Source organism: Colobus angolensis, unplaced genomic scaffold (assembly GCF_000951035.1).
Source record: "Colobus angolensis palliatus isolate OR3802 unplaced genomic scaffold, Cang.pa_1.0 Scaffold84, whole genome shotgun sequence".
In the NCBI taxonomy this organism is placed as follows: domain Eukaryota; kingdom Metazoa; phylum Chordata; class Mammalia; order Primates; family Cercopithecidae; genus Colobus; species Colobus angolensis.
In genome coordinates, this window is record NW_012122265.1 from 5,587,971 (window position 1) to 5,613,179 (window position 25,209).

At 38.4% G+C, this 25,209-nt stretch overlaps 1 protein-coding gene across 1 annotated transcript in view; it reads right to left on the minus strand.

The window, feature by feature from the left end:
• The window catches only part of RNF180 (ring finger protein 180), a 228,374-nt gene that overhangs the window by 33,913 nt on the left and 169,252 nt on the right, over positions 1 to 25,209 (minus strand). The window contains exons 6-7 of the mRNA XM_011930131.1: positions 21,016 to 21,241; positions 1,577 to 1,702 (exon numbers count right to left, since the gene is read on the minus strand). Of these exons, the coding sequence (XP_011785521.1) occupies positions 1,577 to 1,702; positions 21,016 to 21,241 (352 nt within the window). The remainder of the gene's footprint in view (positions 1 to 1,576; positions 1,703 to 21,015; positions 21,242 to 25,209) is intronic.

A 25,209-nucleotide genomic window follows, 5' to 3' on the forward strand; every position in this document is an offset into this window, starting at 1 on the left:
CTGCTGTGGCGGGGCAGGGAGCTCCAGGTGCTGGCTCTGTGTGAGGCTGTGGCTGGATGCGATATACTTCATGTGGCTTCTGCTGTGGACACCTGAGTCTGGACTAGGGAAACACAGTGGTGCCTGGAAGCTTGGAAACTCCAGGAACTGCAGAACCCCAAGGAGGGTGTCACAGCCCTGGCTCAGGGATTCTCTACATGTGGGCTCCCCAAAGGGCTGCAGCTCTTCTTGTCTTGTCACCCTCAACGTGGTGAGCAGGGGGCAGGGGGTGTGTTTCAGCCCTTATTGTGTTACAGTTCTTTTAGTCCGGCCACTCAGCAGGTCCTGAGTTCTTGTCCCACATTCAAGGAATGAGGTACGCAGACAACTGGAGGGTAAGCAAGGGGGAGAGGAGCTTCATTGAGTGGCAGAACAGATCTCAGGAAACTCACAGTGGGTAGCTCCTATCCACAGGCAGATTGTCCCGCCGTCTCTACAGCCCTCGGTGGAGAGGAGACTCAGAGTGGGCAGCTCCTAGCTGCAGGAAGGTCGTATTGGCTGGTAGGCTGTCTCACTGTCTGCCTGAGTCTGGCTGAGTCTAGGGTTTTATGGGCTAAAGAGGGGAGGAAGTGTGTACTGACTGGTTCATGGGTGGCCATGGGCAGTCCTGGAAAAAGCACCGTAAGTTCTCACTCTGGTCCATAGAACTGACAGCCCAGCCCCCCAGTCTACAGGTTTGAAGGTGGGGCTTTACCAGGGACCTGTCCCCTTTCTGCCCAGGAGCCTACCTCCTGCCACCATCAACCTGCCATCCATGGTGCCCACAGTGCCCAAGCTATTCTTGCCAAGGGGTGCCTGCAGGTTGTGCTGAGCTGCCCTCAGCTCCCCTCAGCCTTCCTCCCGTGCTTGTCAGCACCCAAAGTTTGGAGTGGGCCAAGGCAGCAGAGGGCTGGCATGTTAGCACTGCCCTGAGAGTGTGAACACCTGGCTGGGTTGTGACAATGCCTGGGCTTGGCCTCAACTTTGCTCTGAAATTGGAGTGGGTGCCGGGAGCATGGAGAGGCCCAGCAGCAGGAGTAGGTGCTTCTGAGCCTTCAGGGGCAAGGGGGCTTCCCCAGTCCCCAGGAGTACAGGGATGTCCAGGTCCGCAGCCATGGCTGGGTGGCTGCAACTTTGCCTGGGTGGGCAGGGCTCCCACCTGCTCTGTGGAGTGTGCAGCCCTGGCTGTGCCTCCCCGACTGCAGCTGGCTTCATAGTAGCAGCTGCTCCAGATGGGCCGCAGCTGCCATAAATATGACTTTTGTCAAATCTGATGCTTTTGAGACATATTTTCATTATCTATGTACTAAACAGTGAAAGCATGGCAAAGTCTATTTAGTCATGAGTCTTCAAATTTGCTTTTATTGTATCGTCTTCATTTTCTTCCTTTGTACATCTGTAGTTTTCAGCAAGGAGATGCTTAGCAAAATCCTTATTTAAAATTGATTAATACAGAAATATATTTCCTCTAATATTTCTGAGACAGGAGGAAGTTACTTTTAAGAAGAGACCTTAGACAAAATTACCAGACATTTCTTTTGGCATTAGATTTCCTTACCTCCAAAAAGATGAAATGCTTTTCTGCAGCTTGGTAGGGGCCATTTTGCAGAGTTGGATTTCTGAAAGCTTTGTTTTATTTTCAAATATTCTTTAGTAAAGAATGTTTTTGTGGCATTGTTCAGTTCTAGAATAAAGCAAAAGAAAATAGGATTTTGAAACTAATTTGATATAATTCAGACCTCTTTAAGTCAAAGTAGAAGACAAAAGTAGATTCAACTTTTTTTTTTTTTTTTTTTACTCAAGCAAATACAATTTCCCCAAGTTCACATTTGGTGCAACTCTGACATGCCTACACATAGAACATAAATCTACTGAGTAGCTCCTGTGTCAAGTACTATGGAGTATATAATGATAAATAAGACATCATCCCTGACCTTAAAACAACTGTAGTCTAAAACAGTGGTCCCTAATCCCTGGGCCACAAATGGGTAGCAGTCCATGGCCTGTCAGGAACTGGGCCACACAGCAGAAGGTGAGCCATGGGCAAGTAAGCATTGCTGCCTGAGCTCTGCCTTCTGTCAGATCAGTGGCAGCATTAGATTCTCACAGGAAGTGAACCCTATTGTGAACTGCACATGCAAGGAATATAGGTTGCACTCCTTATAAGAATCTACCAAATGCACCTGTAATCCCAGCACTTTGGGATGCTGAGGCAGGTAGATCACTTGAGGTCAGGAGTTCAAGACCAGCCTGGCCAACATGGTGGAACCCCATCTCTACTAAAAATACAAAAATTAGCTGGGCGTGGTGGTGGGCACCTGTAGTCCCAGCTACTTGGAAGGCTGAGGCAGGAGAATTGCTTGAACCTGGGAAGTGGAGGTTGCAGTGAGTTGAGATGGCACCATTGCACTCCAGCCTGGGTGAAGAAGTAAGACTACGTCTCAAAAAAAAAAAAATCTAACAAATGCACAATAATCTGAGGTGGAAAAGTTTCATCCTGAAACCATTCTCCGCTTAATCATTGGAAAAGCTGTCTTCCACAAAACGGGTCCCTGATGCCAAAAAGGATGAGAACTGGTAGTCCAAAAGAAATACACAGGTAAACAAAAAAGGGGAATAACATGTTATGAGTGTAGCAATAGAATAGCTAGAGTGTAATCTGGGCTCAGGAGTGACAGTGAAAAGGAAAAACACTTATAGAACTTTAAACTTCATAATCTATTTCAATCTATATGTGATGGGTTTACCACCTGAGTCTACTGCTATATATTTGAGGTAATTTAAAAAATGTGAAAATAACCATTCAGAAGCTTACTAATGAGTTAAAAAGGAAATAGTCATTTGAAGTACACACAGACAAACTGGAGAACACATATGATGGTATTCACTTTAAATGGTAGAAACTCTTTATATCTGAGCCATAGAAAGCAAGGCATGATCTGAGTTGGACTATTTAATGGAGAACAACCTCTTTGGCTGGTGCAGAGCTAGTTACTAACCTGAGCAGTAAACTAGGTTTTCCGTCAACCATCCCCTCCTACTTTCATCCCGCAATGACCACCTGTGGCATTCCCTCAGTTTCCATCCTACTTCACTGTTACTAACCTGAGCAGTAAACTAGGTTTTCCGTCAACCATCCCCTCCTACTTTCATCCCGCAATGGTCACCTGTGGCATTCCCTCAGTTTCCATCCTACTTCACTGTTACTAACCTGAGCAGTAAACTAGGTTTTCCGTCAACCATCCCCTCCTACTTTCATCCCGCAATGACCACCTGTGGCATTCCCTCAGTTTCCATCCTACTTCACTGTTACTAACCTGAGCAGTAAACTAGGTTTTCCGTCAACCATCCCCTCCTACTTTCATCCCGCAATGGCCACCTGTGGCATTCCCTCAGTTTCCATCCTACTTCACTGCCTTGAGCTTTGGCTCAAGTGATTTGAATTAAATTTTCTCAGTTTTTCTGAATCACTGCCTTGGGTTGATTTTTACCTAAGAAATTTAAAGGGAAAACTGATTCACAAAGTTTACAATGAACAACAAAAGGGAAAATGTGAAAAATACACTACTCTAGGCAACTGAAGTTATCTATTAACCCTGCAACTCTAACTCCCTTCCAATCGCACACCCACGAACCAGCATACAAGTTAGAGAAAAGGTATTTTCATGCTCATCATGTATGCTGGGGGTTGATATGACTGTAGTGCATTTAAAAATCCTTCATATGTTTAAAAGTTAAATCATTTCAAGTTAGATATTCTCTCAACGGTTTCTGCAGCAATGCATAGCTGTTTTATTAAAGTCCACTTTTCCCACTGCCCATTTACAGCCCTTTAGTGTAAGATGATTATGGCACTATCACTTGGTTAAAGGGGCTTGTCAGTGTCATTCATATTGATGAAGAAAATGAAAGAAGTTATCAAATAACATATTCATTTACATTAATATGGTCTTTTTCTTAGGACTTAACTGATAACTAAGATTCAGGGTATTTTCTGAGAGGTTAAAAATCCCCCCAAATAAGTGGTATTGTATTAACTTTTGGGAAAATTGACTCACAACTTTCTAAATGCCCTTGGAAATGAGACCCATGTGGTGTGTCATATGTGGTGTGTCATATGGCAGATAATACAAACGAAGGTGAAGAGTTTGCAACTTACGGATTCTTTTTTTTTTGAGACGGAGTTTCGCTCTATTGCCCAGGCTGGAGTGCGGTGGCCGGATCTCAGCTCACTGCAAGCTCCGCCTCCCGGGTTTACGCCATTCTCCTGCCTCAGCCTCCCAAGTAGCTGGGACTACAGACGCCCGCCACCTCGCCCAGCTAGTTTTTTTGTATTTTTTAGTAGAGACGGGGTTTCACCGGGTTAGCCAGGATGGTCTCCATCTCCTGACCTCGTGATCCGCCCGTCTCGGCCTCCCAAAGTGCTGGGATTACAGGCTTGAGCCACTGCGCCCGGCCACAACTTAGGGATTCTTATTATTCCTTCCCTTCCCTTCCTTTTCCTCTCCTTCTTCCTCCTCCTTCCGGAAAATGGGTAGCCATATTCTAAAATGTTGAGCAATAACTGGAGAATCCCATTGCATTACCCTCTCTTATACTGAGAACTTATTTGGAAATGTAATTGAATTCTAGTACAACAGATCAAAAGGACATTGTAAGAATCATCTAATATCGCAGTTTTGATAACTGGTCACAAACTTTCTAGGGGGTAGATGACAGAAGTGAAAGTAATAATATTGTCCATGACATTTTGTTTCCCGTCTTCAAGGAACTTAACTACACAATGTACTTTTAAGCTACTTAAACTCACATATTAAAGCACTGAAGCAGGCAAGGGTTAGAAATATTTTTATAACACCTATTAGAGAAGCTGCTACATTGAAATTGGCAAGATGAGATGGGAACCGTACCTGCAACATACCGTTGAACATATACACCTGCATGTGCTTACTATAACCTTATGAGACCAATTTTGGATGATGTAATATACTATACTAGTTCAGAAAGATGGTTAAAAGAGGATCCAGAAGCCCTTGTCCCTCCATTGTTGGGCCAAATAAGAAGTAGTTTCCAAAGCTTCTTAACTGCAGGACCTTCCACAAGTCGCAGAACTTCTCTTTGTACCAACTTCCTGCTGTATCTCCTGCAAACATTTATCTTGTACCTGCTATATGCATGGCACTTTGCTGATCTAGCTAGGAATACAGAGATGAATTAAATGTAATTGCTGTCTGTAGGGCATTGTACTAGATCAGTGATTCCAGAATGTTTGGCTGGATATCAAAATCACCTAGGGTGCTTGTTAAAATGACAAATTCTAGCACCTCACCCAAACATGTGCAAGCACAATTGCTGTGTATTTGACCTGGGAGTCTATGCTTTCTAACAAGCTGCTTGGGTGATTCTGATGCACAGATAGATTTGATAACAACTAGATGAAATGGTCCTTTTCTGTAATTAAATTATTTGAATTTATTTAAATATGTTAAGGTTTATCTCATTCCATTATACAACTTTACTAATCTTATCCAAGGATATTGTTCTTTCTGTAGCTCTGTGTTGCCCCATTCCAGTGACATTTGAATTTGGAAATGTAGAATTTGGCAACAAATACAATATTCAATACTACACTTCCTAAAATTACCTGGAAGAAACATTAAGAAAAATCTGAAGGCAGACTAAGATGTACAGTTTGGAGTAAAAGGTGATGAAAACTACCTTTATCTCCTCCTCAGCCAATGCTACCTATTAGGCTATCGATGCTTATTTAAACACATAATTTATTGTATTTAATCAGTATTTAATATTGTTGAATATGCTAAAAAAAAGACAAAAAAAAAATATCCTGGAAAGATCTAAAGTGTATTTCAATTATACATTTAGTTAAATGTGGTTGTAGTGGCAGTGAAAACAGCAGCATTTTTGTGTGACACTATCAGTGACTGTTAGAATAAAAGAATTCTAGTCTTAATTTGCCTGAGGGCAGGAGGCAATCACCAACTACATAAGATCAGAGTTTACATGATTACAGGATGTATTACCATGGGGTTTCACGGTATTATGTCACAATTTAAAAAAGAACGACCACACATATTAGGATAACTTTAAACCACAGACTTCATCAATATGGTGGTGCAACTTTGATTTCAGCATTATGCTTAAATCTTGGTAACTTTTTATGTAAACAATTCATTATAATTAAGTAAATACGTTAAGAATAGTTTTAGGTATTCTGCTAAACGCAGGAGTTAAAGCTGTATGATAGGTAAAGTATTATTAAATCCTATCTAGTAAAAAGATAATTCTAAAGTTACAAGTGTTTTGATATGTTTATTCAGGGTGCCCTAGTCTTATTCAGGAGGGGAAGATAAGAACATTATTATATAAGGCACAGTCACTTAAGTGGACCTAATAGTATTATGTTCAAATGTAAAAGACTAGGAGATGTATGTCTAGCCATCTCATTCAGATTACTGACGGCCTTGTTTACCCATTTAAAATTATCTCATAATTCTGAAGGCTTCTTCTCCTCACAATTCCCTTCTTTGTTCTTTGTTGTTGGATATATTATTTTTTTTCCTGGAGATACAAACTGCAAAAAAATGATCTGACAAATTTATAATGTGTTATAATAATAATAGACTACTTCAAGAGTTTCGCATTATATACCTATGTTTAGGATGGGTCCTGCCCTTGAGAGGAGATCTGACTATCCCAAGTTTCAATATGTGCTGTATATGCTTATTTATAGGCATTCTTTGGCTCCAGGAACTTAATGTACAATAAAGGACACATTTGCAAGGAATAGACAAGACTAGGAATCAGAGTCCCAGCAAATGATCTGTGTTAAAAGGGAGACCTCTACCAAAATAATGTTTACCAGCTGATGCTAAATCCTCAATACTTAACATAGCTTTTGGTTTAGTAATATCTTGTGAGGTGATCTTTAGAACTTTAAACCTCATTTCACTCTTATCCTTTAATACGTTGGTTTTACTATTTTTTTCCAGTGGTATATAACTTAAATAGTTTTCTTTGTATTGTTGAACAGTACGCAAGAGTATGGTTCAGTGAGGATGCTGTGCTAAGTACATCTGCTATTCTTAAGTAAGAATGAAGAGGGGTTAATATATTTGGCATTTGATCCACCTTGCAGTATATCAATAAAAATTCACAAACTGTCTTAAAACCATCTTTGGGGCTTCAGGAGCAATGCTTGCTTTGTACCTTTACAAGGAGGGTAAGAAAGTTTCACTTGCAAGGGACCCGCCTGGTGAAACTCATTTTGTATTCATGTGAGGCACCCAAAATACTTATTTATAAGGTGAACAGCACAAGTCAGTGAAAAGTTTGGGTTTACTGTTAAAGCTTATATTCAACAGAAAATTATCATTTTGAATCACAGAAATTAGAACAGTTTATGTCTCAGAGCCAGCTCTTGAGACATAGCAGGTGCTCACCAAGTGGTAGCTGCCAGGTTTACTAGTGACGCCACATCCTGTGGGATCTGGGGCCAAAACAGCATACTTCATGTGCTGGGAAAGGAGACGCCAACCAGGAATATCTCACCCCATGCTGATGAATGCGTATGTATCTTCTGGAAGCAAATTTGGAGGAGTGATACCAGCAAGATAGCTGACTACAGACACCTGGCATTCATCTCCCACCTCCTCATGGGAAAGGACTAAGAGAACAAATATACAGCTATGATTTGACTTGAGTGTCGAAGGCCGAGTGCTGGAGTGCAGCACAGGAGTAGAGATGCACCTGTGGTCACTGGAAGTCCAGGAGGGCAGTGTGGAGGCACCTGACTTCTGCACTCCCATCTCCCCAACTAAGATCAGATCTGTTTGGGGTCCAGATGGACTTCTGTGTCGGGAAAAGGGAGCCAAAAATCGTTCCCTGACCCTTGTCTCCCTGACAAACACCTATCAGTCCTTATACTAGGAGAATTCCATAGTCCTTGCAAGCCCTGATCCCAATTTGGAAAGCTTCCAGTAATTTATGCAGCTGCATTGCCCAAGATTAGGAGAACAAAGGGTGCATGCTCCACTCCTATCAACCCCCTGTGAGCCAAGCTGCTGCAGCATGGTATCATCTTGAGATGAGAGCTGCCTCTGGAGTATACTACTCTGGGGGCCAGTAGCCTCTGCATCTATCTCTCCAGCATTGGGGCCCCATCTTCATTATACAAAGCCTACACAGGTGGCTGAAAGCCACAATTCCAGTGGCATGAATTGGCTGTGACTGAATAAGCATAGTAGGCAAATCAACCCCTGTTGTCACATTTTCAGCTGGAGAAAGAGTCTGCCAGTTCCACCCAGGGCAACCTGTCCTTGAGCTGGCCAAACTACTGCATGTCTTCCCCGAAGCAGAAGAGACCTCCTGAGCCTCCAAGCAGCAGATACACCTCTGGGCCAGCAGAAGGGCCATGCAACCATGCTCAGGACCTGAGAAGCAGCCATATAGCACCCGTTACCTGAAGCATAGCCCTGGCATGCCCCCAATGGTCCTGTACCCCTAATATGGGCCTAAGAAACAGGCCTGCAGGCTGCCCTGGGGAGGCATGCCCCTGAGCTAACTATGCAGCCTCATACCTACATCCCTGGCGGACATGCCCAAAGGCTGGCTGAGCAGCTATGCACCCATGTCTCAGGATCAAGAAATAGCCATGTAGGGAGCCTCTGGTGAGCATGCACCCAGGCATATTGGACAACCCCGGGCTTGCATTCCAGGTCTACAAAACAGCCCCATGGGCCGCTCCCCACCCCTCAGAATCATCTATAGGCCAGTTGAACAGCCATACAGCTGTGTCCTGGGCCTGAGAAACATCCTGTGGGTCGCCCCCAGTGTGTACACCCCAGGTCATCTGAGCCACCTTGTGCCCATGTTGTAGGCCTGAGAAATAGTATGATGGGAAGTCCCTGGCAGACATGTCTCTAGGATAGCTGAGTCACTGTACGCCTGCCTCCCAGGCATTAGAAACAGCCCCATGAGCTGCTCCTGGTAGGCACATCCCCAGGCTGGCTGTGAACTGCATGCCCATGCTCCCAGCCAGAGTAACAGCACTGTGACACAAACTCCAGTAAGCCAGACTCCAAATTGGCTGACTCATTGTGTGTACACACATGACCTAGTCCTGAGAAACAGCCCTGTGAGTCCACCCCTGGCAAAGCTGCAACACCATCACCACAAATAGGCCAGTGAGTAACTCACAAACACAACTAGTGTGGATTACAGTTGAAGAAACTATATGAAGACAACTGTATCCACCTAGAACCAAAGCCAATGTACCCCATCAAACTGACACCCCAAGACCATTTATACAAGCAAGTCTTTCCATATAAAACCTATTCCAAAAAACTGAAAGAGGCTAATTTTCCACCAGATGATTAGAACTGATGTAGAGAAACATCAACCATGAAAAAGTAAAGAAACATGTCACCTCCAAAGGAAAATTATAATTCTCCAGTAAGAGATCAAATCATAAGGAAATATATGAAATGCCAGAAAAATAAATCGAAATAACAATCTTAAACTCAGTGAGATAAAAGAGAATACAAATAAAAAAATTCAATGAAATCAGGAAAACAACTCATGATTTGAATGAGAAATTCAACAGAGATAAATATTTTTAAAGAACTAAATAGAAATCCTAGAGATGAAGAACTCAATGAATGAAATAAAAATAAAATAAAGAGCTTCAATAAGAGACTAGACCAAGCAGAATAAATAATTTCAGAACTTGAAAACAGTTTTTTTTTTTTTTTGTAATAACAGAGGGAGACAAAAAGATAGAAAAAGGAATGAAGAAAGCCTACAGGATTTATGGGACAACATTAACTGAGCAAATATTTGTGTTATAGGCATTCCAGAAGGAGAAAAAAGATTAGGAAAACTTATGAAATAACAGAATAAACTTCCCAAGTCTTGGGAAACAGATGGACATCCAGGTCCAGGCAGAAATAAAATCATTCACAGACAAACAAAAACTAAGAAAATTCATCACCACTAGACTGGTCTCACAAGGAATGCTCAAGAAAGTCTAGTATCTGGGAGTGAAAAGACAATAACTATCATGAAAATATGTGAAACTATAAAACTCACTGGCAGAATCAATGAAAGAGAAGAGAAAGCTTTTCACTACAAAAAAACCCAACCACAAAAATAAACAATGGGAGAGGAAATATAGAACAAAGGATATACAAAACCAGAAAAAAGTCAATAAAATGACAGGAGTAAGTTTTCACCTATCAGTAATAACTTTGAATGTATATAGATTAAATCCCCATTTAAAAGATACAGACTTGCTGAATGGACCCAAATAAAACAAAACCCCAATAACTAACTCTATGCTGCATACAAGAAACTAACCTCACATGTAGATACAGATAGACTGAGAGTAAATGAATAAAAAAAAATTCCACACAAACCAAACGTAAGCAGAAATAGATATATCAGACAAAACAGACTTCAAGTTAAAAGCTGAAAAGCAGAGATATTACAATAAAGGAATCAGTTCAGCATGAGAATATAATAATTATAAATATTATAAAAATGTACGCAAACACTGGAACACCCAGATAAAAGCAAATATTATTAGATCTAAAGAGAGAGATAGATCTCAATACAATAACAGTTGGAGACTTTAATAACTCATTCCCAGCACTGCACAGATCTAGACAGAAAATTAACAAACACTGGATTGAAGCTGCACCACAGACCCAATGGACTTAGCAGACATTTATAGAACATGTCACCCATCAGCAGTAGATTACACATTCCTTTCATCAGCACATGGACCATTCTCTAGGGTTGACTATGTGTTAGAACAAAAGAAGTATAACAAAATTTTGAAACTTGAAGTTATGTCAAGTAGCTTATTTGGCCACAATGGAATAAAACTGGACATCAAAAAGAGGAACATTAGAAACTATACAAATATGTGGACATTGAACAATATGCTCCTGAAAGACAAACGTATAAAGAAAGAAATTTAAATTTTAAAAAGTATGTGAACAAGTGAAAAATAGAAACATAATATGCCAAAAGCTACAGGACACAGCAAAAGCAGTATTAAGAGGCAAGTTCATAGCAATAAATGCATACATCACAGCACTAGAAAGATTTCAAATAAATGACCGAATGATGTACCTCAAGAAACTAGAAAAGCAAGAACAAACTAAATCCCAAATTAGAAGGAAAAAAAATAAAGACCAGACCAGACAATAACAGAAAAAGTTTTAAGGCCAACAACCCTAATGAAAATAGATGCAAAAATCCTCAACAAAGTACTAGCAAACGGATTTCAACAACGCATCAAGAAGATGATACACCACGACCAAGTGGAATTTATGTAACAAATGCAAGGATGGTTCAATAAATTCACTGAAACATGGATGAAACAAAGTAAATTTGAATCTGATTTTCATCTTTTCCTAGTGAACTGTTAAAAGGTTATAATCTAGTCTGAGAAGTCCCAATCTCCAGATGAATATGCAGCCTGATGACAAAATTTAACAAAAAAACAAAATTTCTTTACCTGACACTTTGTCAAAATGGAGTTATAGATTTTACAATATGTAAGTCATTATAGTAAGCAACATATGCTTAGCAAATGTTAATGTTTAGGAGTTTCTATTAAGACTTAGTTAAAATTTGTCCATTTTAATTCCATTTAGTTTTTGGTAGTACAATATTTGGTACTCATAATTCAGTATAATTTTTTTTTACTAGAATAAAAAGCTGTTGCAATCATTTTTAAACTCTTTCCCCTAGGAGAAATCTGTAGTATTAGAAAACTTTCTTACGTTAGAACATTTATCCAAGCTTTCTGCCCCAGGAAGTTATGTTTACCTTGTGCTTACTGATGTCCATTAATGGCTCTGGAGCACTGAAAAATCATTTCAGTAATTGTTTCTGTGTCCGAGAATAACTGGTTTGCCCACTGTTACAGAAATAAGGAAATCTATTAAAGTAATCCCAATTAAACTATAACTTTATTGAGCTTTTACTATGATACAAAATGCTATTTTATACTTTTATGATGCTTATAATTATTTTTATATAAATTTATGCTTAAGGGTTTAGGAAAAGTCTTTTGAAAGCTATGAATAGAGATATATTGGTGGCTCCACAAAAGGTAATCACTGAATCCATCCTTGGCTTCAAACAAGTCATGATTCTCTCTGTGCTCTGTGTGAAAAGACATAGGACTTCACCCTCTATGCCCACCATCATTTAATGCTGCAGTTTGGTTTATTTACTTTTTTAAAAGGGTAAAAGTAACTCATTCTGATGGTTTTTTAAAAAAATCAAGTGGTACAGTACAGCTTAAAAAAACAAAAATGATACAATGATCTGTTCTACTCCTCTATCTTTATCCCTAAACTCCAGGGATTGTTTTAAGTGTTTCTGTCTTCAGGTTTTTTTTTTTTTTTTTTCTAGAGAGAAACCTGCATGTATATAAGTCAGTGTGTTTCAAAAATTGGTTTGCAAAGCACGAGTAATATGTGAGATAATTTTGGGTTGAATTGAATGAACATATTAAAAATTTTCAGTTACCTACTTAAGGTATTAGAAAAAATATATAAACTAAATATCAAATCCATAAATTCACAAATATATTGCTAAGGATGAAGTTAAAATAAGTACTTAAGAAAAAAAATGTTGATATAAAGAAAACCTTTAGATTTTAAAAAAATCACAGGGTATGTGGATTTAGTGAAAATTATGAAAGTGGTATAGAAATGTTTGAGAAACACTGCTCTAACTACCATGCTTATTTTGCTATTCCTTTTTATTTTAAAAATATTCAATTCTGTAAGTTTAAGAATGACTACACTAGAATGTATCATGACAAGTATGGCTTTTAGAAACAGAGACTAAAAGTACAAGATGAACAGAAAAAAGAAGAGTAGAGGTATATACGGAGGCAAGAATAAAACCACTATTAGCATTAGAATTAACAGACCAGACTTACTGGTATAAAATAAGAGAAAGTGTGAAATGGCCTTAATGGGAATAAGAACAATAGACCAAGACAAATGATAAATTGTCATAGTGGATAAGAAGAGACATGTGATATTCTTGCAAATGAGTTGCATATCTTGGATAATGTCCAGCAGGACATCAGAACATCATACAGAACTCAGGATATTCTTCATTGTGTGGGACTGGCCAAGTGCTGCAGGATATGTCATCCCCACCCTGCTGTCTAGATGCTAGGAGCATGCTCGAATTACTATGACAGTCATAATATCCCTGGTATTTTTCTGTTCCATCACTTAAAATCCTAGTTAGTTTAAATGTAATTTCCATACCTAGTCTGGGACTTCCATAGACAAGGTAGAGAATTAGCTATTTCCTTTTCCTTTTTCCAGTGGAGTTCACCCATACATCTGCTCATCAGCACCTGGTTCCACTATGTTAAGGCCCATGAGTACTGGTGTTGGGGGGTGGTGTATGGTCTAAAGGGAGAGGGAGGTTAAGGGAGGAAAATAATGTAACAATAAAGGGAATCATCCTTGCTGAGGCATGGGTGTATTGTGAATGGGGTGGGGGTGACAGCAGTGAGAAATTTCACTGTGGGGAGGCAGGTTGCAATGACCGTGGCTCCCTTTGCAACCCATGAAACACTCCTATCTTCTATGTGACTATGGACTGGGATCTGAACAGCTGAAACTGGGTCTGTTAGTAGCAATGCCTGCAGGAGGATAGGAATGCCCTCCAGAGTCAGTACACAATGGGAGAAATGGCATGCTTGGTTTGAACGCTGCAGTCAGAAAGTCAACAAGAAAAGATAATGGATCCTCTCAACCCAAGACAATGATGTCTTTGTGGGCAGGATCCCCTCATCTGGATAACCCCATTCCACAAAACATTTCTAAATTATGCCTTTTCCCCTTCCTTGCCCTGCAGATTCTTTTCGGAAGCACACGGCACTTCCTGGAACAGGCCCACATCTAAAATGTGGTAGCTCCAAGTATGAAAAGATGTGAGGTTATCAGTCAATGAATGTGACGTGTCCCACCTATCCTAAGGTCTTCCTCAGCTCTACATACACTGGGAGGCTTCTTATTTCCACAAACAACAAAAACTCCAGTTAATTTGGGACACTCCAGAACTTTCCCAACCCACAAGTGTACTTGTAATCTGCCATGTTGAAATTTATTGTTTTCTGAAGTGACTGAACATTTTATAATTCCAGCCAGCAAGATACAGAAGTACCGATTTCTCCACATCCCCACCAACACTTGTTTTTATCTTTCTGACTGTAGCCATGCTGCTGGGTGTGAAGTGATACCTCATTATACTTTTAATCTGCATTTCACTAGTGACTAATGATGTTGAACATCTTTTCACATGCTTATTGGCCATTTTTAAATCATCTTTGGAGAACTGTCTATTCAATTCTTTTGCCCATTTTTCAATTGGGTTATTTGTCTTTTTATTAAGTTATAAGAGTTCTTTATATAATCTAGATACTAGATCCTTATCATACACATGATTTACAAATATATCCTTTCATTCTGTGGTTGTCTTTTTACTTTCCTGATAAATTCTTTAAAGCAAGGAAGTTTTCAACTTTGAACTCTATTTTTTCTTTGGCTGTTCATACATCAGGTCTTATATCTAAGGAGCCGCTACTTAATCCTAGTTCACAAAAAACTATATGTATGTTTTCTTCTAAGAGTTTTATATTTTCCACTCTCACATTTAGCTCTTTTTTCTATATTGAGTTAACATATACATGGCACAAGGTAGGGGTCTAAATTCATTCTTTTACATGTGAGTATCCAGTTGTCCCAGTGCCATTTTTCTGAAATGACACAAAGGCTAATTCTTATAATTCTTGTCAAAAATCAATTAACCATAGATGTATGGGCTTCTTAGTGGACTCTCCTCCTGGAGGTTTTAATTATTTTCTTTTATGTTTGGTAACTTGGATGAATTAGTTTAGGGAAGTCTGTTTCTCCTACTGTGTGCAGCCTCTGATGATACTCCAGAATACAGACTGAGGAACGTGTGATCAGTCTCCCTGATCACCAAGGATGACTGTACATAGCTTTAGTGAGGTTCTTTGACTGTCTCTTTCCATAATCTCTCCTTTAAGCTTCTGTCTGGACTGTCTTTATTAGTATCACACTCAGCTGTTAGATTCTACTAATTGCTTGGTGATTGCCCTACTGTTTCTAACAATTCCCTGGGGCATAACTTGCTCTATAGTCTGATTCATTTAAAGTCCATCTCTTTGGCAGGAGCCCTGTCCTGCCAGTCTGAGGTTTACTGCACCTTAGGAAGGCTCTTCTTAGCTGTCTCTTTCTGTGATTATCTTCTAGTTTATTTATTATTTTGCTTTTTGATACTAGAGCTACCAGTCTCCCTTAAACTGCTTACCATCAAAAACTCCATTGTTTTCAACAACACACAATTCATAGGCAAGAATTTCCCTACATCCTGTTCTAATTAAAATCAGTTCCTTTAAATAGAGCTTCAGAGCTTTCTGTTCTTAGTGTCTGTCTCCTCCCTTTGGCAGAACCTCTGCATCACTGCACTAGAGCTGAGCACAGGGACAGTGGTCTGTTTCTCCCAGTGTAACACTCCTGCTCTATGAGTAAGGCACTGGGCAGGAATGGTAGCTCCTGATCTTCTTTGGTTTGGCTTGGCTCTCCTGGCTTGGAACCTCTGCCCTATTAGCAAACCGGGGTGAGGGAGCTCAGGGCTCAGGATACTAAGACTCATGTGCCTAGAGTAGAACTTCCACCTTACAAGTGGAGGATAGGTGGGAAAGGGAGCTCCAGTGCTCTTGGCTGTGCCTGCCTGGAATACAGCTTCTGCAACATGAAGCTGAGAGGATAAGTGATATCAGTGGTCTACTTCCCCTGTGGTGAAACTATAGCACTAGACTAGGGAGTGGGAGAATGGACGGAGGGAGCCCAATCTTCCTAGTTGTACCCACTTGAATTAAAGCTTTTGTCACATTGAGCTAGCAGTGATGGGTTTGAAAGCTGGTCCTGTCTCAAATGCTACAGGCTCTCATTCTTACTTATAATAGCAGTAGATTTTAGTAGATATTTTTGAATAAATGCTTCATTTGCTGTATGTCTTTAGGATTACTTCTGAAAGAGATAAAATATATCTCTTAAATTTTTGAGTCCAGTACAAACACATCCCACCATATATTTTTTAACTTTCTGAGCCCAGTACAAACACATTCCACCATATATTTTTTAACTTCCTGAGTCCAGTACAAACACATTTTTTGACTTAGAGACAACCATATATTTTAACTTTAAAAAAACACCACCTGGAGAGCCCCCGATAAGGTTACAGCCGTGTGGTTTTACTGAAAGCACGGGAACACTCTGAACTCTGGTAGTCTTCTTTGGGAAATAAACGGTCTGGGTATAACACTTCTAATCTGTTTTTTAAAAAATTATTTTCACCAGTTAAATGCTGATTTTGCTGGGGAAGTGTCCACTGAGCTTCTTATAGCACCAATCCAGAATTATTTCTTCATTTATAAACTTCATTATTAATGTCGTTCTAAGGGGATATAAGTTTTTTTAAACTACCTTCCTCCCTTCTCACCTATCAAATAATTGATATGCTTTTATCTGTTACGTTGCTCTTGGTTGAAACTAATGAAAGTTTACTCAAACTGACTTAGTTAATTAACAAATTTAATATTTCATGTATTAAAGCATGGGCTTCAAACTTGGCTGAATCACTGGTCCAACAGTGTCTTCAAGACCCCATGTTCATGTCTGTCCTAACTTCTACAATCCAAACATAAGACTTCATACTAAGTCTCATAAGACAGCTACTTGTAACTATCCCTGTTATATACTTTCTTGTTTATATCCAAAGGGAGAGAAAATGGTTTCTTCATTTCGTGTCTTAAAAGGAAAGACAAACCTTCTCATCTCATTGACCCAAACTGGACCACATGCCTATTTGTGGCAAAGGGGATAGATAACCCAGGAGCAGAGGATGGGGTCTGCTACCAAGAGCCACCTGATCTGTGTTGGAAGAGTTGAATACTCAGGGTTATGTTGAGAAGAAAGGAAGAGGTTATGCATACTAATTAGCAACCAACAGTGAACACTATGAATTTTTTTTTTTATCAACTTTCAACAGTATACCTTGACTTCCATTAAAAACATAGATATTAATGTTTCTACCCTTTTCTGTACATATCCTATCCCACATCAACTTCTCAACAGCTAACAGTGTAAAGTAATTTAAACAAGAAATTAGTTTGTTATAGTTCAGTTTTAAAGTCATTAATTTTCTAAAGCACACTGAATGGTGTAAATGTGGGAGTAACTTCATTATATTTCTATTCATTGAGCTACTATAATAGAACTGTTACAACTAATCCCTTATTCCACACATATCTTTAGAAAATGACAGCTTTACCACTTTAATCTTTAAAAAGGCCCCATGATAATAATAGTCCCTGGTTTATACACAATTTGAATGGTGACAACTGAGGTAGCTGACATACTAATTAATTCACTTAATAAATAACTCCCAGGGTAAGCTGACTGGTAACAGAAAAGCCTAAGACTGGGAAACTAAGTTTCCTAAAATATCAAAAAAAGCAAAAACTAAATGAGGGGAAAAATCTCATTTACAATAGCAAGAACAAAAATATATAGGTACAAAACTAATAAATGTGCAGAGTCTTTAGGAAAGAAATTTTGGAACTTTATTGAGAGGTGGTATACCATGACAACAATGACTCAATATTATAAAAATGTCAATTAAAATGTCAATTATCCTCAAATTAAGTTTAATTCACTTGTGAGCAATTAAAACACAAATGCTAGAATAATTATAAAAGTGGAGTAAAAGTATAGGACAAGATAAAGATGAAAAGAATAGCTGCTAAAGAGCATTTTAGAAATTACTGTAATTGCTTTTTATAGAAATACAATTCAGTCATCATAGTAACAGTAGATTGTTCAATGAATGTTGCCAGGACACATGCCTAAGGAATCAAAAAAATGTACTTTATTATTTACCAAACCATGCACCAGAATAAATGGACAGGAGTTATATGTGGGGACATGAGGACAAACTGAAACCTTAAACAAATAGAGGGAAAGAGAATGTTTAATTAATTCTGTAGTAGGAAAGGCCTAAAACTAACTTTGAAATTATAAATAATAAAGGCAAAGATCACTACACGGCAAAGGTCACTTCTACATACAAATGGAGAAGTCCTGCACATTCAAAAAATACCATAAACAAAATTAAAGTACAAATGACAAAAAAGGAAAATTTATTACCATATATGACAAAAGCTGACACCAAATATAAAAAATCCGGTCACAAATTTAAAAAGGAAAATTAGGATAGTCAGGACTCTAGAGACAACAAGCCCTCACACACTTCTGCTTACAATAATTTCAGTATAATTATGCAATGTATATGTACCCTTAAAATATGCAGGCTTTAACTACCATTTCTACTTCTGGAAATTCATCTCAAGGAAGTACTCTGTAATGTGTTCAAATATTTATCCACACATATCAGTAAATAAATATAAATAAATAAACTAAATTTCCCAAAAGAGTAGGCTGGCTAAGCAGGGCCATAATATAATCACAAGAACTTTAAGTTAAACAAACACAATAGCTTAAAGACCATCTGTACAACATAATCTGATTCTAATATATTCTGGAAGGATATCAGTTTTAAATGATAGAAACACAGCTAATTTTGAGCTTACAATTTTATTTATATTTTCTGATTTTCCTATAATGAAACTGTATTATCTACATAATTTTAAGTTATTTTTATAAGAAAACTAAACCACATTCTTTGGTTACTAGCAATGTTACTTTCCCTAATTTATACTATGATATTGCCTCACTTTTTACCAAAAAATACCATAAGATAAAACACCAGAAAACCTGGCAGTGCATTTGCTCTGACGATGTTTTTGAGGACATTGCCTAGTCTCTCTCCCAATATGCCCTAGAGGAGAAATAACATAAAAAATTTGTTTAAAGACAATTGCCAGAAAAACCTTTGCTTATCCTGAGGAACTGGCATGCTTTTTTTTTTTTTTTCATGGATCCTGAGAATCCTTTGTATATTGACTTTTATTTTGCTTTAGGCAATCAGAAAAAGCAAATTTAAAAGCAAATACTTCATCTAATTGTAGTATTAGTTGGTGCAAAAGTAATTGTGGTTTTTGCCATTAAAAATAAAATACTACGTAGGATCATATGCTTATGTATCTGCCTACTTACCCTCACCTGATCTTTATAATCTATTTCAATTCATAATTCCCTTGTCCTGCTACTTCATTAAATGTATTTTAAAAATCACCTCAAATCCTTTTGAGGTAGAGTATAAACAAGTAAGTAGAACATTCCTACTATCAGCCTCTAAATGACAGCACACAACCAAATATAGTCTACATTGGAAAAGACTATAAGTATTCCCAATGTGATTTATTTTAGAATAACTGATTTTAAAAATAAAGGAAGATATGAAATTTTTGTTTTAATAAATGAACCAAGAAAAACTTGAGTCATTACTGTTTTAGGACCTGAAGAAAATAAATTTTATAACCCTTACCAGTGTTAAGTGAGATCATGGAAGGCAGGGACAACATCTGCCTAAACACTGTATATTGCCTAGATGCTTCCTATCAAAACAAGTTTTTAGTAAATGTTTGCTTGTAAAGCTGGCCAGAGATAACGTTGACCAAATGGTGTCACTGGTGCTTCTCTTTTTTGTCACCCCAAAAGACCCAGCAAGAGATCTGGTATTAGAAAATAACCCTTTTCTCCCACACCTCAACATTCCAGCCAGAGGCCAGAGAAGAACTTCCAGTAAGGTTTGACCCCTCTCATGGAAGTGCATCCTTTCCTTTCTGTACCCTTTATGGTCTTCCCTATGAAAGGAGTAAATGAACTGTCTGGTGAGACTGATGACAGCCTGGTGTCCTGACCACATTTCTTGACTGGGGTAGAGTTGCTGTGCTTGGCAAGCCCTTTTGGCTCTAGATCTGCCTAAGCTCAGTGCAGTAATTTTGTGCCGCAGTCTACATGCGCTAGGTAGAACAGAGAGGCACAGCTTTAGTTCCTCTTCTTTGTTTGATTACTGAGCCTATAAAGGTTTGCAAGCCTTCATGCAGCTGGTTGGGTAGGACAGTCAAAGCTTACTTTAATAATCTGATTCTCCCATGCAGGTGGGTCCTTGGATTTCCTTGAGGGAAGAAAGGTGCACCATGTATTTATTCTCTTCAGTTTTACTATTAATGTAGTACATACTTGGGTCCTCATTTGGCTCCTTTACGGCTGAGAGGAGAATGTGAAGATAGAAAATTTCCCACCTAACATTTAGCACACAGTAGTGTATTCTATCATTCTACCCTTAGTCATTCTCTATGTTCCACATTCATTTTCTCTTCATTAATGTTTTAAATTTTGTATTACATCTTTACATGAAAATTAGGTCAACAAATCATTGCTCCAATTTGACTTTTTTCCTGTCCAAAGAGAAGGACCTTAACCTTAAGAACATTAAGAAGGTTGAGAAAATTTTGCGTTTGGGAGAAAGATGTAATAATTGTACTTAGATATTTATGGATTTATTCTCTGTGACTCCAAAGGAAATAACAAGAGCCAAAGAATAAGGGGTAGTGGAAGGCAGATACGAGGAATAAATAATCAACAGCACTGCTTCAAATGGAACTTCCTTAACACTAGAAATGTCCAAGGCCGAACAACTAGTTACAGTGTTTTAGAAAGGATCTGAGTGCAGACTAGGGAATTCGAGATGAGGATCTATTCTCATCTATGATTCTAACAGTTTTATAAGTTGGGTAAGTACTGTTTTATAAACTGGAGAATAACAAATTATGGTATATGTGATTTATCAGTAACTTTTTAATAATTTATAAAGTACCTTTAGAACTATAACCAAGAGGTAGAATAATCAGACAATCATGTTAATAAAGAGAATAGTTACCTGTCTGGAAAAAGACTCTAGAAATAATTGTCCGACACAACGGGCATGGAGTGCTGGAAGGATTGTCTTTGGCCAGAGTCCGTAAGCAGGGCTCACAGAAGATGTGGTGACAAGGGTAACACATATAAGGGTTGAAATAAACGTCCAGACACACTGCACAGATGTAGCTATCCTTTTCTTCTGCATATTCATTGTCTTCATCTGTACTCATCTCATTATTCAAAGTCTGCAAAACACAAGAAAACTTTTTTTTCTTAATTTAGTGTGAGATTGGTTTCCTTAAGATAGCTTTTATATTTTGTTAAAATGGATGAAAATATTTGAGAAGCATATAATCTGTTTGTGACATACTCAAAGTAACAGAAATGCTACCTTTCAAAGTCAAGAAACTAAAAATATACATGAAAACCCAGAAGCCTACTTTTCTTTTTAGTATTGTGACATAGTGCTAAGTGTTAAAATATACCTAAACCTAATATACCTAAACCTATTAAGTATACCTGTATTTTGGCTTAATCAACAGTAGATATGTGTTAGGTGTACCAGTCCCAGAATTATGTAGATTCTCTACCCCATTCCTACCACAGCAAATTAGCTGGTTGTCACAAGGTTATAGAGTTTTAATATGAGCATCCACGCATGATGAAAAGTGAAGGCAGAAGGCGTCATACTTCATTCTCATACTGTGCAAGGAACATTCTCTATTCTATATTTTGTGTCTTCCTGGACCTCAAAGAAAGAGTCAAAGTCTAAGCGGTGTCAGGAGGAAAGCAAAGCAAATCTGAGAGTAATTATGGGATTAGCCTTGCTATGGGAAAACATGATGAGCCTCTCTCTCTTCCCAAATGGAATTGTTAGGAAAAAGGTACAGCGGGTTCTTAATAATGTCATTTCATTCAACATTGTCTTATTATAACGATGATGAGAAAAAATTGATTTCCAGCTGGGGCTGCTGTCTGTGTGGAGTTTGCATGTTGTCCCTGTGTTTGTGTGCGTTTTCTCTGGGTAATCCAGTTTCCTCTTATATCCCAAAGATGTGCATGTTAGGTACACTGGTGTGTCTAAATGGTCCCAGTTGGGGTGAGTGCTGGTGTGTGTGAGTGTGCCCTATGAAGGGATCGTGTCCCATCCAGGCCTGGTTTCTGCCTTGTACCCTGAGCTGCCAGGACAGGCTCCAGTAATTATCTTGTTTTTATTCATCTTTTGTTAATACATGTATAGCTCACATTTATTTCAGTATTTAATATTAGAGGTGTTTTGGTCTTTAGAAGTTTGGTGATGCTTTTGTGATCAGAAATAGGATGTAAAAATTGAACTCTTTATTCATATCAATTAGCCTACGGTAAAATTGGTGGTGTTATTTTGCTTAAAGTCACTGATATTATGTTGGTGTAAAGTAATTGCGGTTTTTGCTACTAAACTGCAATTACCTTTGCATCCACCTAAAACATCACCAGTAGGTTCTTGGAAATGGTGGCTTTAAGCAAAATAAATGAGGATTTACTGTAGTTAGGAAAGAGGTAGTTCAGAGGTTAGTATTAATAGTAGAAGGTCTGTTAGCAGAATTCCTGTAACTCACAATTTCCTTATTTGTGAAACTGCTGTGAGGAGTAAATGAGGTAATTCACTTAATACATTTAGTATGATACCTGGCACATAGTAATTAATTATCAAAAAATGTTAGCCATGGCCATACTTCTGTACCCTCCCCCATCCCTTCTGCTCTTTCTTTACAGGTTCTGTAGTTTTTGCTAAAGCCTTGAGAACATTTTTCTCAAACCAGGCATTTAAAACAGTGCTTATAATATAAAACATACTATGAGTGTTCACTGTTATTATTATATTCTATTTGTATTATTATTATTTTGACACCGAGTCCTGCTCTGTCGCCCAGGCTGGAGTGCAGTGGTGTGATCTCTGCACACTGAGCCTCTGCTTCCTGGGTTCAACTGATTCTCCTGCCTCAGCCTCCCAAGTAGTTGAGATTACAGGCATGTGGCATGGTGCCCGGCTATTCTTTGTATTTTTAGTAGAGAGAGGGTTTCACCATGTTGGCCAGGTTGGTCTTGAACTCCTGGGCTCAAGTGATCCACCTGTCTTGGCCTCCCAAAGTGCTGGGATTACAGGCGTAAGCCACCACACCCAGCCTATATCCTATTTGTATTCTTGAGATTAATCTTAACTGTTAAGAAAAATAGTTGAAGTTCAGTATCTGTAATCTCCTCCTTCTAAATAAGACATTATATTCTCAACTCCAAACACAAAGACTGCTCTCTGAGTCTACTTGTCAGGAACATGTTCTTTAAAACTGTTATCTATGCATTTTAACTATATTTTACTCTTCTGCTTATTTTCATTCTTTGGCTTATTTAATAATGCTTTTTCATATTCCTTAGTGTCCTCTTTATTTTGTTATTTTACTTTACTTATTTTCATAGGTTTTGGGGGAACAGGTGGTTTTGGTTACATGAGTAAGTTGTTTAGTGCTGATTTGTGAGATTTTGGTGCACCCATCACCTGAGCAGTACACACTGAATCCAATTTTATCCCTCACTCCCTTTCCCCTTTCCCCCTGGGTCCCCAAAGTCCATTGTGTCATTCTTATGCCTTTGCATCCTCATAGCTTAGCTCCCACTTATGAGTGAGAACATACAATGTTTGGTTTTCCATTCCTGAGTTACTTCACTTAGAATAATGGTCTCTAGTTCTATCCAGGTTGCTGAGAATGCCATTATTTCATTCCTTTTATTAGCTGAATAGTATTCTGATGTGTGTGTGTATATATATATATATATATACACACACACACACACACACACATACACACACACATATGTATATATCTCACCAACAGTGTAAAAGCATTCCTATTTCTCCACACCCTCACCAGCATCTATTGTTTGACTTTTTAATAATCACCATTCTGACTCGCATGAGATGGTATCTCATTGTAGTTTTGATTTGTATTTCTCTAATGATCAGTGATGTTGAGCTTGTTTTCATATGTTTGTTGGCTGCATAAAATTGTGAGAAGTATCTGTTCATATCCTTTGCCCATTTTTTGATGGGGTTGTTTTTTTCTTGTAAATTTAAGTTTCTTATAGATTCTGGATACTAAACCATTGTCAGATAGGTAGATTGCACAAATTTTCTCCCATTCTGTAGCTTGCCTGTTCACTCTGATTATAGTTTCTTTTGCTATGCAGAAGCTCTTTAGCTTGATTAGATCCTCTTTATCAATTTTAGCCTTTGTTGCCATTGCTTTTGGCGTTTTCTTTTTCTTTTTTTTCTTTTTTTGCTTTTGGCGTTTTCATAATTAAATCTTTGCCCATGCCTATGTCCTGAATGGTATTGCCTAAGTTTTCTTCTAGGGTTTTTGGGGTTTTGGGTTTTACATTTAAGTCTTTAATCCACCTTGAGTTAATTTTTTTAATAAGGTGTAAGGAAGGAGTCCAGTTTGTTTTCTGCATATGACTAGCTGGTTTTCCAAGCACCATTTATTAAATAGTGAGTCCTTTCCCCATTGCTTGTTTTTGTCAGGTTTGTTGAAGATCAGATGGTTGTAGATGGGTGGCGTTATTTCTGAGGTCTCTGTTCCATTGGTCTATATGTCTGTTTGGGTACTAGTATTATGCTGTTTTGGTTACTGTAGCCTTGTAGTATAGTTTGAAGTCAGGTAGCGTGATGCCTCCAGTCTTCTTCTTTTAGCTTAGGATTGTCTTGGCTCTACGGGCTCTTTTTTGGTTCCATATGAAATTCAGAGTAGTTTTTCCTAATTCCGTGAAAAATGTCCATGGTAGTTTGGGAATAGCACAGAATCTATAAATTACTTTGGGCAGTATGGACATTTTCATGATACTGATTCTTCCTATCCATGAGGATGAAATGTTTTTCTACTTGTTTGTGTCCTCTTATTTCCTTGAGCAGTGGTTTGTAGTTCTCCTTGAAGAGGTCCTTCACGTCCCTTGTTAGCTGTATTCCTAGGTATTTTATTCTCTTTGTAGCAATTGTGAATGGGAGTTCATTCATGATTTGGCTCTGTTTGTCTATTGTTGGTGTACAGGAATGCTTGTGATTTTTACACATTGATTTTGTATACTGAGAGTTTGCTGAAGTTGCTTATCAGCTTAAGGAGGTTTTGGGCTGAGACTATGGAGATTTCTAAATATAGAATCATGTCATTTGCAACAGCAA